At 41.8% G+C, this 18,749-nt stretch overlaps 1 protein-coding gene across 6 annotated transcripts in view; it reads right to left on the reverse strand.

Annotated features, from left to right (window-relative positions):
* NCOA7 (nuclear receptor coactivator 7) overlaps positions 1 to 18,749 on the reverse strand; it is a 161,884-nt gene that overhangs the window by 131,583 nt on the left and 11,552 nt on the right. For 3 of the 6 annotated variants that reach the window (XM_005210720.5, XM_005210719.5, XM_005210718.5), the window contains exon 2: positions 3,250 to 3,360. The exons of the other annotated variants lie outside the window; for them this stretch is intronic. In XM_005210720.5, the coding sequence (XP_005210777.1) occupies positions 3,250 to 3,299 (50 nt within the window). In that variant the 5' untranslated portion in view covers positions 3,300 to 3,360. The remainder of the gene's footprint in view (positions 1 to 3,249; positions 3,361 to 18,749) is intronic. 6 annotated transcript variants of the gene reach the window in all.

Below are 18,749 nucleotides of genomic sequence, written 5' to 3' on the forward strand. Positions count from 1 at the left end.
TTCTGTTATTTCTATGCCTCTAGGATCACACCCCATTTTTGAATGTTTTTCTTTTCCACTGTTAGAATACTCTGCACAAGAGGTCAAGATAAGCGTGACAATTAACTTTTGCATTTCTGAGTTGAAAAATACTAGGCTGTTCTTCCAGAAATTATCAGTTTAAGGGGCTCCCCTCCCCCTGCATCTTAGGAACAACACACTGTTGACCCTGAGCAGGTTGTTCATGAACCACAGCCACCTTTACTGTTGATATCAGTTTGCATGCAGCCTGAGCAGGTGCTACAGCTTGTGGAATCACTTTTTACAGCATCCCTAGGCAAAAAGAAAAAAAGAATCTTGACCTAAAGTAACATCTTACATAAAAATTAACTCAAGATGGATAGCCAACTTAAGTATGAAACATAATACTATAAAATGTTTGGGAAAAAAATGAAAGAAAATCTTCAGGACCCAGGACTGAGCAAAGAGTTGTTAGACTTAATGCCAAAAGCACAATCCATAAAAGGAAAATCTAGTAAATTGAATCATTAAAGTTAAAATTGACAACTTTTGCTTTGTGAAAGGCTCTGTTAAGAAGCTGAAAGGAAAAGCCACACACTGAAAGAAAATACTGGCAAACTATTTATCAAAGGACTAGTATCTAGAAAGTATAAAGAACTCGCAGCACTAAACAATAAGAAAACAATCCAGTTAGAATATAGACAAAAGAGAGGAAAAGACATTGTGCTGAAGAAGATGGACAGATGGCTAAAAAACACATGAAAAGACATTGTATCTCATTAGTCATTAAAGAAACACAAATTAAAATCACAATGAGCTATCACTACATACCTCTCAGAATGGTTCAAATAAAAAAAGAGTGAGAATACCAAATGCTGATGAGGATGCCAAGAAACTGGATCATTTATACACTGCAGATAGGAAGGAATGGAAAATGGTATAGCCACTCTGAAAAAAGAGTATGGTAATTTCTTATAAAATTAAATGTTCTTATCATTTGACTCAGCCACTCCACTGAGCATTCATTTCAAATACATTAAAACTGATACTCACAAAAAGAATTTTTTTTACACAAATGATCCTAGCTTTATTTGTAATAGTTCCAAACTAGAAACAACCCCAATACTACTCAGCAATAAAAAGGAAAAATTATTACATAATTTTTACATAATACAATTATTACATAATACAAGCAACATCTTGGGCAGATCTCAAGTGCTGTGATCTGAATGTTTGTGTGTCCCCAAAATTCATATGTTGAAACCTAATGCCCAATGTAATGGTATTTATTAGGGGATAAAGGCCTTCTGGATGTGACCAGGTCAAGAGGGCAGAACTCTCATGAACTGGTGTCCTTATACAAGAAGCCTGAGAAAGCTCCTTGCCTCTTACCACATGGAAATCACAGTGAGAAGACAGACATGATGGCTCCCTGATCTTGGACTTCCAGCCTCCCGAACTGTGAGAAACAATTTTTGCTGTTTATAAGCCATTCAGTCTGTGGTATTTTGTTACAGCAGTACAAATAGACTAAGATATCAAGGGGATTGAACTGCGTGAAAAGAAAACAATCTCAGAAGGTTAGCTACTGTATGAGTCCATTCATATAATATTTTTGAAATGACAAATTATAGAGATGGAGAACAGCAGTGGTTGTCAGGAGTGATGGGCAGAAGGAAGAAGGTGAATATGGCTTCCAAAGGGTAGCACACGAAATCTTCTTGACGGAACTGTTCTGTATCTTGATTGTGATGGTGGCCGCACAAATCTACATGTAATAAAACCGAACAGGACTAAAACATGCACACACACCCATACACAAATGAATGCTTGTAAACCTTTGTGAAATCTGAATAAGGTTAGAAGATTGTATCAATGTCAATTTCCTAGTTGTGACATTTATCATACAATAGTCATGTAAGGCGGGAAACTGAATGAAGGGTATAAGATATCATTCTATTATTTTTTAGAGCTACATGTGAATCTAAAATTATCTCAAACATTTAAAAAATCACTATATTGTTGTGTTTATTCTAAGTGTCCTATCTTTCTATGGTTCTTTCTTCCCTAAATAACCCTGATACTCTCTGGGGTCCTAACAGTGGAAAACAATTCACTAAAATTGGTAGGTTAATTCTTGCTTTCCGAAAATTCTTATTCATGGTTTAGTATTACTAACTGAAATATGTCCCTTGAATATAAACCTATATTTGAATACTGACTCTAACACTACATGAAATGGACAAAATACTTATTTTCTGAGTTACCTCATTAATAAATGGGGGTAAAATCTATTTCATACTTCTGTTGTGAAGCTACATAAAACAGTAAAGTAAAGTACTTGGCACAGAGTAGTTCCGTAAATGCTCATTCCCTTCATTTTCCCATTAACAATCTATCCAGACATAAAAATATCAACAAAAAGTTTGGCTTTCAGTTTCCAAGACATTTGTTTGGAAAACAGGAAATGCATCTTCAACAAGCACGCTGGAGTTGGGGATGTGATGAAGCTGAATTGGTTAAGAAATATTTCAGTTTAGGAGATTATAATCATCATTTTAAAGCCATGTTCTCACTCTGAGCTTGAAAACAGTCCAACCATCAGAATGGTTTATGAACGTTCTAGTGTACCCTTCATGTTATTATGAACGGTGACTGGCTGCCATACAGATGTCTCAATCTATCAATAGTGACCAATCATACAGCAGATTGTTTCCATTCAGATACCAACATATGTGTATACGCTGGATGAGTTCAAGCTTTAAAAATGACAGGGACTACAATGATATAATTTCATCCATTCCATTTACCTACAAACATACTTTTTAGTAATAAACACCCCACAAGGTAATAAACTTTAAATATGACATAGGTTTTTAGTTATAGCTCAACCAATGAAGCTAAAGAGCAATAGGAACTAAGTACTTAGGATTTAAAATTCAATGCAGCTTGCTAAACACAGGATTCTGAGCAGTCTGCAACGCAATGCATACAGACGGCTAGACTCTCTGAGCAGCACTGGCCTGAGAGAATTGTCAAAGATAGAAAGAGAAGAACCATATGTTATTTCTCTAGTAAAAATAAGAAAAAGATGAAACAAAGTCCATCTAATTGTTCCTGGTTACGTGCTCTCTTTAGAAACAGTCATTAAAAAAAAAAAAAAAAAAGCCAAATGTCCTTAATACTTAAGGACAAAGTCCCCTCAAACATTTTTCAATACTGGTATAAATTTGCCAAACAAATGCTTACCGAGCAAAATAACTTTGTTTCCGTTCCTTCTTCTCTTCCTTGGTATCCATAATATGCGATCAAAAGTGCAAAGTATTTGCAAAATTCCTTTTTAATCAATGAGTCATAACCCTGGTTAAAAAAAAAACAAACAAAACAGAGTGACTGTAAATTAAGAAGTTCATTAATGGCCAATATGAAGAAAGAAGCAAAATAGAGCTACATGGCCCCAACAAATGGAAGCTAAACTTTAACCAGTGAGTACAGTCACATGAGTCATATATGAAATACAAGTGCCCCTGCAGGAAGTGGGGGGCAGGACACTATAATTAGAATGGAGGTGTTAAAACAAAATGAAAAGTAGCTGAAAAAATAAATTGAAGTATTTTTCTCATAATTAACAATTATTTCAAAGTGTGCTAAAGCAAAAATTGCTGACTTTGTAAGATTTTAGGCTGGCTATGCAGAAGCTAATTTTTTAAAAAAATCTTTGAATTCATAATCACTATTTTCAAGCCATTAATGATGAATATGTCTCATCCACAATGATGAAAAAAAAAACGGATCACTTGGGTGTTTTACAAGAATGTTCTTCCTTTAAAAGTAAAAATAACATCAGTGTTCTATTTTGGAAACATGCCAGCAAGTGTCAATACATCTCACTCGAGTGAATGTGGAAATGAAAGCACAAAGCCTCGGGAAGCTATCCCTCAGAAAGGTTTTATATGGTTGCCTCTACCTCACTGTCTCACCCATGCAACTCTCACCTCTGCTTCCCAGGAGTAATCTGGTTAAAACCTATCATAAGAGGTTGTCTCCAGATCAGTCTTCCTTAAATACCACTCTCATTATGCCATCCCCCTGCTGAAAAATTCCTAAAGTCTACTTACTGCCTGGTACACTAATCTAAATTTTCTGCATAGCATTCGCCTTTCCTAAAATCTTGCCTTTTCACCCCGAATGAGTCTCAAAGTAAAAAAAAAAATTTCATCAATCAAAATTATTTACTAATTTATATCAACTCCATAAATAATGTATTTCACAATCCCTATTACAGGGAAGGTACTGTGATAAATGAGTCAAATGAATGAGTGAAACTCACTCAGTTGTGTCCAATTCTTTGCGACCCCATGGACTGTAGCCCACCAGGTTCCTCCATCCATGGGATTCTTCAGACAAGAATACTGGAGTGGTTTGCCATTTCCTTCTCCAGGGGAGTCTTCTTGACCCAGGAATCGAACCCAGGTCTCCTGCACTGCAGGCAGATTCTTTACCGTCTGAGCCACCAGGGAAGTCGCCTAAGACATGAGACTTGCCCTAATGGTGTTCACTGTCTTGCAAGGGAGACACTTAGGGTTTCAGCTCTGTGGGATACACACAGCTGTGGAGAAAGCACAGAGCCTAGAGGAAGAACACTGAGCCTTCCACCCTACAGCAGGCCCCACACACACCAAGATCTGAAGGATGAGCATGGGTTCCTAGTTAAAGAACACGGCAAGCAGGTCTGGCTGAACAAAAGGGACGTGGAGACACAGTCTCTCTCTGCTGCTCCAGGATCAAATGTGAAGCAGGAGAGTGGTGGGAGCTGAGGATGAAGACACGGACAGGATCAGGGTCGTGAAGACCTTTCGTGTCATGCGAAGAGTTGGAACTTTATCCTCGCTGCCCACCCTGTGCTGCCTCCCCTTCCCGGCACCTCTGCCAGCACCATGTCACGAAGGGCTCAGGCTGACCCCACAGCCGCCCTCCTGACAGACATCGCCACAGGGAGGGAGGGCGTGTAATACCCACAGGTTACAGAGGATGGACTTCAGAGGGCTGACAAGAGGGTGAACAGACTCTGCTCGAAGATATCACAGTGGACTTCCCTAGCAGTCCAGTGGTTAAGAATCTGCCTGCCAAGGCAGGGGACACAGGATTGATCCCTGGTCTGGGAAGATTCCACTTGCCATAGGGCAACTAAGCGCGTGCGTCACGACTGTTGAAGCCTGAGCACCCTAGAACCTATGCTTTGCAACAAGAGTAGCCACCTCAGTAAGAAGCCCGCACGCAGCCATGAAGAGTAGCCCCTGCTTGCTTCAACTAGAGAAAGCCCACACACAGCAATGAAGACCCAGCACAGCCATAAATAAATTCTAAAGATGATAATAATACATGATTTTTTAAAAGAAGATATCACAGTCTAACTAGTTGAGAGAGGGCCCACACTTAGGCCAACAGTACTTACACAGAAAGAGGAGGCATGAGTTCAAGACATATTAAGGAGGCAAATGAGTCCAAATTTGGTGACGCACTCCATGAAGACAACATGGGACAGGAAGGAATGATGAACGCCTTCCAAGTTTCTGCCTCAGGGGCTGGATAGACTGTGATACCACAGATAAGATACGATCTACAGGAAAAGGGCAGGCACTTGGCGGGGCGCAGAAGCAGAAACAGATGAAAGATCAGTTTCGGGCACACTGCCTTTGAGTACCCACGGGACTGTTAGCTGGAGACATTCACCAGATGTTAGATTTCATAAAGCACAGGAGTGCAGAGAGGGCTAGAGGAAAAAGATTGAGAAATTAACAGCATATGGTTGCACTTGAGGAAAAGAAAAAACAACATGATGATAACACCCTGCACATACGACAACTATGCCAAGGCCCCGTATGGCAACAGTGAAGGACACGGGCTCCACTCTGACTACCTTATCTCTGAATCCCTGACGCAGGGCTGCCCTCAAGGGATTTGCCAACCAGTAAGAAATAAATGTGTGCCCATGACTAAAATGGACAGTTAGTAACTTAGAACTGTCCAAAAGAACACCAAGAATCCAGAAGACACAAAGTTCAACTCTGAGGTAACAAAGTACCCCTTTCAGGAGGCAGAGGATTTCAACAGGTAAAAAGGGAAAAGATAAAGGATTTCAGAACGAGAGAGCGGTGGAGCATGAAGTCTGGACATGAAAGGGCAGAGTGGCCAGGGCAGGGAAAGAAAACCATGTTTCCTTTCCATAAGTCACCACTTCAACCTTTTCCACATGTTCTCTCTTTTCATCCCTACACCACATTATGAGTTAGGCATCCTTATTTCCATTAAACTGAGGCTGAGAGATGCTAATTTCCCTAGTTCAACCCTCCCAGCCTTGGTGGAACAGAGATTTAGATCCAGTTTGGTGTACCTCCCATGCCTTTTGATAACCTGTGAGGCCAGAAAGCTTTGGAGATGAGTTAGGAAAAGTGGTCTGGAATCAGCAGCATCTAATGCCTTGGCATACGCTCCTTCAGGTTAAGACCAACGTACCTGACACAGCGGAGGGGCAGCAGGTCAGTGAGACCCCCAACAGGACGGCCTCAATGGAAAAGACCCTGATGCTGGGAGAGATTGATGACAGGAGGAAGAGGGCGACAGAGAATGAGATGGTTGGATGGCATCACCAACTCGATGGACCTGAGTTTGAGCAAACTCCAGGAGATGGTGATGGACAGGGAAGCCTGGCACGCTGCAGTCCATGGGGTCACAGGGTCAGACACGACTGAAGAGACTGAGCAACAACAAAGTGGAGTGGTGGGGGTGGAAGCCATGCCTTCACGAACTAGGACAGTACTCATTAGAAAATTTGAGGAGGAAAACAAAGAGGAAAAAGACAGTAGCCAAGTGTCCAACTCTCATCACCTCCATTTCACAAGTGGCCTGAGCCCGCGGGGCTCCTTACCAGCTCTGTACCTTCATCCTTACTGTTCTCCAGCCTTGAGGTAGTCTTGCTACACTTCGTCTTCCTCTGACCGGATCCAACACGAGATTCAGCCGTGCTTCCCTGACCACTTGTGTGCCCTTCTCTCTCTGCCTTATAAGTGTACTTCACGTGTCACTTATCACTTACTGCGAGGCACTTCATTCTACACCACGTGACAATGCCACTTCACTTAGCCTCCTCAGCCCCAAACAACCTAGGTTCCCTTTAGTCGAAAACCATCATGTTTCATACTCTGCTTGCTGCTGCTGCTGCTGCTAAGTCACTTCAGTCGTGTCCGACTCTGTGCGACCCCATAGACGGCAGCCCACCAGGCTCCCCCGTCCCTGGGATTCTCCAGGCAAGAACACTGGAGTGGGTTGATACTCTGCTTACACTTCCCTAAATACTGAACACAGAACTAGGCAGAAAAACCACATAAAAGCTAAGCAAGGAATTAATCCAGTCCTGGGGATAAGATTAATGACATGGTAGACAGATATCAATCCAAGGATTCCTCCCAAAGTAACAGTTATTTGGGGACTTCCCTGGCGGTCCAGTGGTTAAGATTCTGTGCCTCCACTGCAGGGGGCATGGGTTCAATCCCTGCTTGGTTTGGCATATATATATATATATATATATATATATATGTAATTATTATTTGGAAATGGGGATACTCCAGAAAGAATTAGAACCCTGGCTCTCTGCCCTGCCCTGGGTCAGGTGGTTTATTTTAAAGTTTCACTTCTGCATGCCATCATATGTGATGATCTCTATTTATTAGATTTCCCCTCATGAATAAAGATGAAGTCATAACCACCTAATTGGAAAATTTTTATATTGCAAGCTGAGCCAGAAACTAATATTTGGTTCTAGTGGAAAAATATTGACAAAAATAAACACAAGGAAAAAAAAAAAAAAAAGATTAAATGATCCAAGAACTGACATCTGGTGCTGCTGTGTCTGTTTAGAACTAGTGGAGTTCTTTTTCCATTTTCTATTCAACAGATAAAAAAAATATCCAAATCTTTGGTTTCTTTTAAATTTCTGGGAACTGATATATTTCTTAAACCAGATGGATGCAGCCCTTTCAGGTCTGGACACACCAACAGATTAACCAGGAAGAGATCAGCAAAGGATGCTATAAAAATGATTTGCACAGAGCACCACCCGGCAGCCTTCATGCTTCACTGAAGAACCAGAGCTCCTTAAATCAATCTTTAATGGGAACTACATTCTCCATTATAAGTGGCTATAATGGGCTTCTTAAAAGCCCCTCTTCCATTTACTGTTGACTTTCTCCTCACATCAATAAACCCTAGACTCATCCAAACACTGAATTACAAGAGTCTCCTGCATTCAGGGTGCATTACAGACCAAGAAGAATGCTATGAGGGAGTACAAGATGTATCTTCCACCTAAATATTTCTTTTTGTGATCTTAAATCAGTATAGTCAATTTAAATTTACTTCATTATTTTTTTAAAATGGCATATACAAAACCCTTACCCCGTAAGAGCTGTGTTAAAGACAAAGTATTTTCTGTATCACCAACAAATGTTTGATGCTCCCCTCTAATGTGATGCCACTTAGAAGGAACTTAAGGACAGAGCTATCAGACTCCCTAACTCCATTGAACCAGTGTGGACCCACACAGCCCAGCGTGGCTTTCTGGCTTCCCATCGAACACACTGCAGCTCCTTGCTCATTCAGGTATGACCAGTGGAGACTAGGAAAACACCAGAGCACACATAATGTCCATCAGCTGTTTTCCCAACAACATGTTTCCTATTATACAAATGAAATAATGACAACACCACCCTGTAAGCCTTGGCCACATAAGGAACAGGCCAAAATGTACCTTTCTACAAACATTTCCTCCTAGAAAATACTTATACTTATGCTGAAATATGACAGGAATTCAATCTTTCTCAAAGCTCTACTGTCATCTAAACACAGAAAGGGTATTCAGAAATATAGGTGTTAAACAAAGGTCAGAAACTTGAATACTCTAAAAAGAAATCTGGGAAGAAATACATAGAAATAGAACAAAAGCATGCTGCAAACATGGGAGGGAAACATCTAGGGGATGATGTTCCCAGATAAACAAATGTGTATCATAGAAATAAAACAGAACTTAATAGCAACAAAGAACTACAGAGTTATACTTGAATCAAGGTGATGATCAAGGACAGGCTAGAGGTCTGCCACTTGAATGGGACAAAGCCAATGGATGGCAAAATGGAGACCTCATCAACTCCTATTCCATTGTTTTTTGTCAAGGGAACTGAAATTAGACGTGAAAAGAATTAAACAAGTGTGGTTATCAGTGCTCTCTTACCCAAAATAAGTACAGAGATTTCATCAAATCTCCTTGATACTCTAAAGAAAGATCCACCTCTGGGCTTGACAGTCACTTTTTAAGTTCCCTCTAGGAGGAGAATGTGCAAATAAGATTTCTAAAGCATCACTAGCAGGGTCAGGAATTGCTAAATATGTGGAAAAGGCCAAAAGCTTAACAAGATGCAAATAGATTTTAATTTTCAACAAAAGTTATCAAAAAAGTATTCAACAAAACATCATTCGAATCCCCAGCAAAACTTTAGACGTGATAATTAAAGGCAGCTTGGGAAGGACTTACAAGAGGAGGCAGTGAACCCTGAGATCCACGATGTTCACAGAAAATCAACCGTTCAGCAGAACAACAACAACAAGCAAGCAGATCCCTTTCTGAAGCATCTCCCAGGGAGACACAAAGAGGACAGCATTCACAGGCAGCCAGCTCAGGTGAAACAGGCAACTGACATCCATCAGGTGGTAAGGCAAACGGCAAGCAGTCTGATATTGGTGGTACAAGGAACCACGCAGCACAGAGGGGAAGCAACTACTCTGCCAGGGAGGGAAGGGGAGTCTGGGAAATGCCATAGATGATGCCAGAGCCAGACTGTGAGGGAGGAACAGAGAGTTTGATGATGAATGCAAAAGCGGTTGGTCTCATTAGGCCGAATGAGGATGTACAAGCCATTGGCAGGGAATGCGTGGTGCTCAAGGAGGCCTGGTGGTCTGGTATGGTGGGCATGTAGGGCTGGTAGAGAGAAGGAAGTTCAAGAACGGGGCATAGCCAAACTGTACCGACCTAAGTTCCCTCTTGTACACAGTTACTACTCTAGTGCAACAAGGAAATGAGGCAAACATAGTGTAACTGTACTTGTAAGGCACTTGGTAAGTTTCTCTTGATCTGCTTATGAATAAGATGGATGATGTGGCCTAGACGTGAATGAATGCCCCCAGGATTGGACTGATTACAGAAAGCACTGAGTCACTATACCAAGCGGTATGTGCTCACCACCCGACTGGCCTCTATCTGGAGCTGGGAGCAGACTTCCAACTTCAACCTAAAGGGAGAATGTTAACAGCTTAATGCAGTGTTCTTTCTTAAGCCTTGTCCTCATTAATACATTTACCAATGATGTGAATGAAAATATGTGCTTAATAGACTTTTGAAGAGATAAATAACATCTTGGATAACAGCATTTCAATTCAGACAGATGTCAGCTGTCTGTAGATCAACTCAGGGTTCTACATCTGGGAGAGGTAGAACCTAGCGTTAGCACAAATGAATAGGACAGGCATATATCATGTTTGGGGTGACAGTAAGATTCACATACCCAGTGGTGTGGTTCCAGTGCTTCACAACACCTCCCCCCACCCACCTAGGCCAAAAAATAGAAATAAAAAACCAATGCAGTCAACCCAGAATGAAAAAGACTATGATGGTCTGTCCTACCCTTTTTGAGGGTTATAATATATCATGACTATTGCATTTAGCTCTGGATCTCCTCATACAGGAGAAATAGAAGGAAACTGGAACAAATAGAATGATTAAATAACCTAAAACTAAACTTTAAGCTGTGCTGTGGGCTTACTTGCTCAGTTATGTCCGACTCTTTGTGACCCCATGGACTGTAGCCCACCAGGCTCCTCTGTCCATGGGGATTCTCTAGGCAAGAATACTGGAGTGGGTTGCCATGCCCTTCTCCAGGGGATTTTCCCAACCCAGGGATAGAACCCAGGTCTCCCTCATTGCAGGCAGATTCTTGACCATCTGAGCCACCAAATTTTAAGAATATTAGTCAAAGGAGCTGGTCGGGTTTAGCATGGAAAGAGTTGAGAGGAAAGGATATGAAAGAGAAGTTGTCAGGAAAGGAATTTTCCAGGCAAGAATATTGGAGCAGGTTGCCATTTCCTCTTCAGGGGATCTTCCTGACCCAGAGATTGAACCAGAATCTCCTGCATCTCCTGCATTGGCAGGTGGGTTCTTTACCACTGAGCCACCTGGGAAGCCCTAGAGGAAAGGACAGTTACTTTCAAATATCTCAAGGATCTTATCTAGTAGAGGATTTAGGCTTGTACCAACAGACCCTCAAGGGTCTACCTAGAAACAGGCACTGGGTATTGAGAGAGAGATGTCTTGGCTCAACATAAGGGCTTGATGCAAAGAGCTGCCTCCAGAGAGAGCAGCTTCCTAATCTCCAGAGATGACAGCACAAGCTGGACCACTTTAGGGGGTGGCTGTGGACTGGTACATTTCAATTCTACCAAACTTCAACACCCCTCACCTAATAAATACAGCTGACCTTTGAACAACAGGGGTTTGAACTTCGTGAGTCCACCTACATTCAGATTTTTTCAATAAATATACTATAGTATCACATGATCTGAAAATACGAAAGAATGGCATGTACAAAGGGCCCACTGAAAGTTACACACATTTTTTTTAAACTACCTGGAGGGTCACCACCCCTACTCTCACAGTTTCCAATGGTCAATTGTATATAAGTATTTTATAACATGCCCTTTGTATAATGCTGAGATGAAGTTGATAAACAATATAACCCATTTAACACAATTTTATGAAGGTGATGTAATGCCTTAAAGGAAAGCAACTGATCACAGGTAGTTCAATATCTATATTCCCAGGTTTCAAAAATCAATATAATGCCAAAAGACAAGTACCTTATAACAGGTAAGTCATAAGTGAATAATTTATAATCATAAAGTAAATTCTCAAGCAGAAGTTCATTAGAAGACACAACAAATGCTCAGACGCTTATACCACCACAAGTTTAGCTATAGGTGAAATGAGATCAGAAATAATTTCATAGAGGGAGGGGGCATATGTATGTCTATGGCTGATTCATGCTGATGTATGGCAGAAGCCAACACATGGATAGACTAATATTTTTAATTACATTTTTATCAAAAATTTTTCATGTCAAAAATTCCTTCAAAGCCGAGATTTTACAAACTTCACACACCTGAGTAGTTCTGTCTTCAAGGTTCTCTGTGCTTTACCTGACTAAGCCCTCTGACTCATGTTAAGGCAGCACAGCACCTTTAAAGGGGCTTCCCAGGTGCCACGAGTGGTCGAGAACCCTCTGTTGATGCAGGAGACCTAAGTGATGCAGGTTGGATCTCTAGGTCAGGAAGATCCCCTGCAGGAGGGCATGGCAACCCACTCTAGCATTCTTGCTTAGAAAATCTCATGAAAGAGGAGTGTGACAGGTTACTGACCATAAGGTCAGCAAAGAGTCAGACACGACTAAAGCGACTTAGCAGGCAGGCACCTTTGAAGCTGGACAGACCCCATTGGAATCCAGACTCCAGCATTTCCAAGGTATAGGGCCTTGAGCAAGTTACTCGATTTCTCTAGCTTCCAGTTTCCTTATCTGTGAAAGGGTTGGTCTAGAAATGAAACATGTCCAAGAGGTGTTTATCGAGTCTAGCATCCCATGGAACAGAAAATTCCCTCCAACTGAGATTTCAACAAGCCCAAATGTTCCTGTGTTCATGAAAATTACACCTATCTTCATCAGCGCCTGCAGAGTTAGATTCAAATTTGCCCCTAAACAAACATGTTAGATCATGAATTAACTCAAGCCAGGCAGCCTAGGAGAATGTAGAGATGAGAGCAGGCAGCAACAGTCAAAACATTTACCAAACATTAACCATATGCACCAGATTTTTTTGTTCAATGCTATCATACACACAGTTTAATCTTTATGACTCTACGAGAGTTCATTTTCTCAATCCTTTTTAGATAAAGAATCTGAAGTTCAGAAAGGTTAAAATGTTTATTCCAGGTCAAACAGCCATAAGAGTTGGAGCCAGAATGATCAGCTTTGTCTGACACTAAACTCAGAACCATTCATAATGGATCTCTAACTCAAGGCTGTAACACTACACAGAATTTTCACATCAGTTGCCTGGTTCTTCCTGGCAGTTGGTTCTACCCACCATTAAAAAGAAGAAGAGGGTGAACACCAGCGTTCTTGTCCTTCGTCCTTTAGGACATTGATTCTGAACCACGTTCAAGTTAGGCATTGCTATTCATTAATAAAGCACTGCACTAAACACGTTCACCCACTTAATAAACATTTACTGCTTTTAAAAAGCTAACTGGAATGCACATTCCCTTACTTCATTAAATTAAGTGAAACACCTCTTAAATATTAAGGACTGAAGTAATGATATAACTCACTACGCCGGAAATATATCCCTTAGCCGTTGGCATAGTCTTTGTTTCTGTTGTTATGAAAAGTAATTGTCTGCCAATCCAATTATTTCTCCACTGAAATTAGTGAACACACAGCATCAGGATTTAAAAATGGAATTTTGATCTTTTAAAAAAATTTCCTTATGGATTTTAAGTTACAAAAGTCCCTTTTTTCTTCCCCTAGGGACTAAGACTGATGATTCTTTTTAGAACTAAAAGTTATGATTTTATAAAACTTCTACCAGAGGTCTTTAATATATCGCATGCATTTTCTCATTAATACTTAAAAAGATATAACTATTTAGTCTTAAACAGTTTTCTATCTGTACACAAACACAAATTAAATGGGCAAAATATACAGAAAGTCATGTAAAAAGTTATTGGAGACAATGAAAACAGAACAGAGTCTGTTCTGCTGGTTTCATGTCTCAACCAGAAAACTTCCTCTTTCTCACCATCAGTCACTATTTATTGGGTGTCTGCTCCAGGCATATGAGTGTCCAAAACCCACAAAAGTTGAAAAAAAAAATCTGATGCCTGCAATGTCACGAGGTGATTTCCAGGGACACCCCCTATTGTTGCTCCAGCACTGGAAGATCACTTCAGATCATCTCTAAGGTGAGTCCCAAGGTGGCAGGCTCCAAACGGCAGCAACAAACACATAGGTGAGGGACTTCCCTGGTGGTCAAGAACCTGCCTTGCGACGCAGAGGATGTGGGTTCCACCCCTGGTCAGAGAACTGGGATCCCACACGCTGCAGAGCAACTCAGCCTGCGTGCCCCAACTAGAGAGTCAACTCAGCCTGGGTGCCACGATTAGAGAGTCCATGCTCGGCAACAAAGGATTCTGTATGTCCAACTAAGGCCCGACACAGCCAAATAAATAAATAAATATTATTTTTTAAAAAATGACACAGGACGAAAAATTTGTCTTCAATTACTTCTGGCATTCATTTTAATATTAGACAGACCCACTACTAAAATCCTAGGATCTCTGGCCTATTTGCTTTTTTTTTTTTTTGTAGTTATCTTTCTAGCCCTGGCCCAAAAGGAATTTTTAAAAAAGAAAAGAAAAAAAAAAAAAAAATTCCAGAGTCTTCTGGAGTCTCTATCTACTAGTATAGAATTCAAGCCTACTCCCCAAAGAGTAGGCCTGCCTATTCCCCAAAGAGTAGGCACCAATATCATTCACTGCATCACTACGTTTGCTCACAGCAAATGCCATCACTACTGCCAGGGTCCTGGTCTTGCATCATGCCCCAACTCCTTGAATTTTAGGACAGGAATAAGCATGGGCAGTGGTTACTACTTCTATTTCTTCTTCTTCTTATTATTATTATTAATATTATCAGGTGGGAGCTATCTGTTAGATGAATCTGAATCAGGACTAACTGATGCAAACAAAACCAATAAAATTTGACAGATGGAAGATGTAATAAATGGAATGCCTTTACAAAGAACATATAGGCTGTAAGCACTAGTTTTCAAGAATTAAATCTGAGTGTCTTTTGAAACAATCAAGAGACATAATGCTCACTTTACCAGGTTAATTGCCATTCCACTAAGGAAAAGCCACATGCCTCTTTGTTTTCATGTGGACGGTATTGGCAATTGAATACCATCTTCAAAATACACTGGCATACACTCATACATGTGAAAATGCCAAATAAAAAATAACTGATTTATAACTTTTTAATATGCTTTCAGTATATTTACATACAAGTAAGCAAAGACTCTGACGCTGGGAGGGATTGGGGGCAGGAGGAGAAGGGGACGACAGAGGATGAGATGGCTGGATGACATCACTGACTCGATGGACGTGAGTCTGAGTGAACTCTGGGAGTTCGTGATGGACAGGGAGGCCTGGTGTGCTGTGATTCATGGGGTCGCAAAGAGTTGGACATGACTGAGCAACTGAACTGAACTGAAACATACAACATAAATGTACAAGTCGCAATAAACAATTTACACTTACTCCAAAATTGTACCTTGTCACATACTGACAAGCCTTCTATTCAATGAGTAAGCATTTATAAAGAACCTGTTTTATGTCTACCACTGGACTATATATCTGAAACCTATGCATATAAAGAGGACTCAATACACTAAGAAAACTTTAACATTTTTAACAAGGAAATAAAACTGACATAAATAAAATAATCAGAAAAAAAGGGGTATGATTAAAAAGCCGTGCCAAATAAAACTTGTTTCACACAGAGAAGTAGCAACCAAAAGAAAAGGGCCAGGTCACAGGGGCCAGTGTTCCCAGGGAGGTGTGTAAAGTGAGACATGACCAAAATAACCATTCATGGTGGTAGTTCAACAGTGCTACACAATGGACAGTCATGTGTGTAATCCAGAAAGAGCTGTATCCTTAATGAAAAAGTGCTCTATCAGAGCATGTTCAAGAAGACCGAAATTCCACCTTCCTCTCAGATACATGGGACAAAGATGGAGAGAAGCCTGTATTGCTTTGGTTAGCATAGTACAAAATGTGGTAAAAACACAAACATCCCTTCAGGAAGAGGGCAGGATGAAAAGTATCTTCAGGGCAGGAAATCTGCCCAACCTAAAGTCAGACCACCATTGGGAGGTACTGTGACCTCTTCTTCAAGAAAAGATTTATGCATATAATGAAGTGAAGCCGCTCAGTCGTGTCCAACTCTTTGTGACCCCATGGACTGTAGCCTACCAGGCTCCTCCGTCCATGGGATTCTCCAGGCAAGAATACTGGAGTGGGTTGCCCTTTCCTTCTCCAGGGTATCTTCCCGACCCGGGGATTGAACCCAGGTCTCCCACAGTGCAGGCAGACCCTTTAACCTCTGAGCCACCAGGGAATATAGTAGTCAATACTAATTTTCCAAGAGATCTGGTTAAGAAACCAAGTCTATAGTTTAAGTATGCTTTCCTTTAAAGGTTTATTCAGTTGTTTGATATAAAAATTCTTGAAGAATTCCAAAGAAAAAGGGCTCTTCGGCCATTTGGCCAGACTGGATTGTTGTCCTCGAGTATGTATGCCTTCCTTGTAACAGAATTACAGACGCACACCCTCCACGATGCCACTGAGTGGTGCTCTGCACTAGCATACAGAGCATGCTGCTCTAAGCCAGTTGGCCATGTGGCTTGGCTTAATCAACAGACTGAGGACAAACAGTGTACCCATTTCAACATAAGGCTCTAAGAGGCCTGCAAGTTTCTGCTCTCTATCAGAAAAGTACGTCCCGGGTAGTAGCTTTTCCTTCTTCCACACGGGTCCCAGGATGAAGACCTATGGAACAGACCTGAATTCCTGCCTCAGCTTTGGAGCCCAGCCCAGCCCTTCTGGACCCAGTCAACGGTTGCCAACCTGTGGACTCACGAATGTGAAATAAACATTTGTGGTTCTAAGACACTAACCTTTGGATGGTGTTGCTGCTGCTAAGTCACTTCAGTCATGTCCAACTCTGTGCGACCCCATAGACTGCAGCTCACCAGGCTTCCCCGTCCCTGGGACTCTCCAGGGAGGAACACTGGAGTGGGTTGCCATTTCCTTCTCCAATGCATGAAAGTGAAAAGTGAAAGTGAAGTCGCTGAGTCGTGTCCGATCCTTAGCGACCCCATGGACTGCAGCCTACCAGGCTCCTCTGTCCATGGGATTTTCCAGGCAAGAGTACTGGAGTGGGGTGCCATTGCCTTCTCCGTTGGATGGTGTTAGGTAGTAGTTATCCGGCTTCCTTGGTGGCTCAGATGGTAAACAATCTGCGTGCAATGCAGGAGACCTGGGTTCAGTCCCTGGGTCAGGAGGATCCCCTGGAGAAGGGAATGGCTACCCACTCCAGTATTCTTGCCTGGAGAATCCCACGGACAGAGGAGCCTAATGGGCTACAGTCTGTGGGGTCACAAAGAGTAGGACACAATTGAGTGACTAACACTTTCACATGCAGTATAGTATCACAACAAAAACAAAATCAACACACCTTTAGAAGTATCCTGATCCACAAATTACTTTGTGGATTTTTACCAAGAAGATCAAAGCCACATAGTACGTATTACTATCCATACGCATAATTCTACCAAGGTCAGGAATACCAAAGCCGAGACAAAAGCAGTCAATTAACAAAAACAGCCAAGAAAGCATCCCTTCCTTCCATTTCTCATTTATCCCATAACCCATGTGCATGGCTATGCAAGTTTAACTATAAGAAGACATCACTTAACACCAAGCGAGACTTATGTACATCTTGGTACATCCATCTATCTGTGTGTGTTAGTCGCTCAGTCACGTCCAACTCTTTGCAACCCCATGGACTGTAGCCCCCCAGGCTCCTCTGTCCATGGGATTCTCCAGGCAAGAACACTGGAGTGGGTAGCCATTTTCTTCTCCAGGGGATCTTCCCAACTCAGGGATCGAACCAGGGTCTCCCACACTACAGGCAGATTCTTTACCACCTGAGCTACCAGGGAAGTCCAAAAGTGAGTGTATCATGTCTGACTCTTTGTGACCCCAGGGACTACAGCCTTCCCCCCGCCTCAGGCTCCTCTGTCCATGGAATTTGATATTATTTATCATTAGGGGTTGAACTGCATCACTGCACACCCCCACAATCCCCCCAAATACAGTGAAGTTGTATCCACTGTATTCCAGGATATGACCTTATTTGGAAAGAGGTCATTGCAGATACTTTCAGTTGAGATGAGATCTTATCGGAGTACTCCGGGCCTCTAATGACTGGCGTCTGTATAAGAAGATAGCCATATGAAGATCAAGACACACAAGGAGACCACCACATGAAAACAGAGCAGAGGTTAGAGTTAGGCAGCGATAAGCCAAGGAATGCTAAAGGCAGCCAGCGAATCACCAGAAGCCAGAAGCAGCAAGAAAGGATCCCTTTACAGGTTTCAGAGAGATCGCAGCCCTGACAACACCCTGATTTTAGAGTTCTACCTTCCAGAATTGTGAAACAATGAATTCCTGTTGTTTTAGGCTACCCAGTTTTTGGTACTTGTTAGAGCAGCCCTGGAGAAGGTAATGGCAACCCACTCCAGTACTCTTGCCTGGAAAATCCCATGGACGGAGGAGCCTAGTAGGCTGTAGTCCATGGGTCGCTAAGAGTCGGACACGACTGAGCAACTTCACTTTCTCTTTTCACTTTCAGGCATTGGAGAAGGAAACGGCGACCCACTCCAGTGTTCTTGCCTGGAGAATCCCAGGGACGGGGGAGCCTGGTGGGCTGCCATCTATGGGGTCGAGCAGAGTCGGACATGACTGA

Source organism: Bos taurus, chromosome 9 (genome assembly GCF_002263795.3).
Source record: "Bos taurus isolate L1 Dominette 01449 registration number 42190680 breed Hereford chromosome 9, ARS-UCD2.0, whole genome shotgun sequence".
In the NCBI taxonomy this organism is placed as follows: Eukaryota; Metazoa; Chordata; class Mammalia; order Artiodactyla; family Bovidae; genus Bos; species Bos taurus.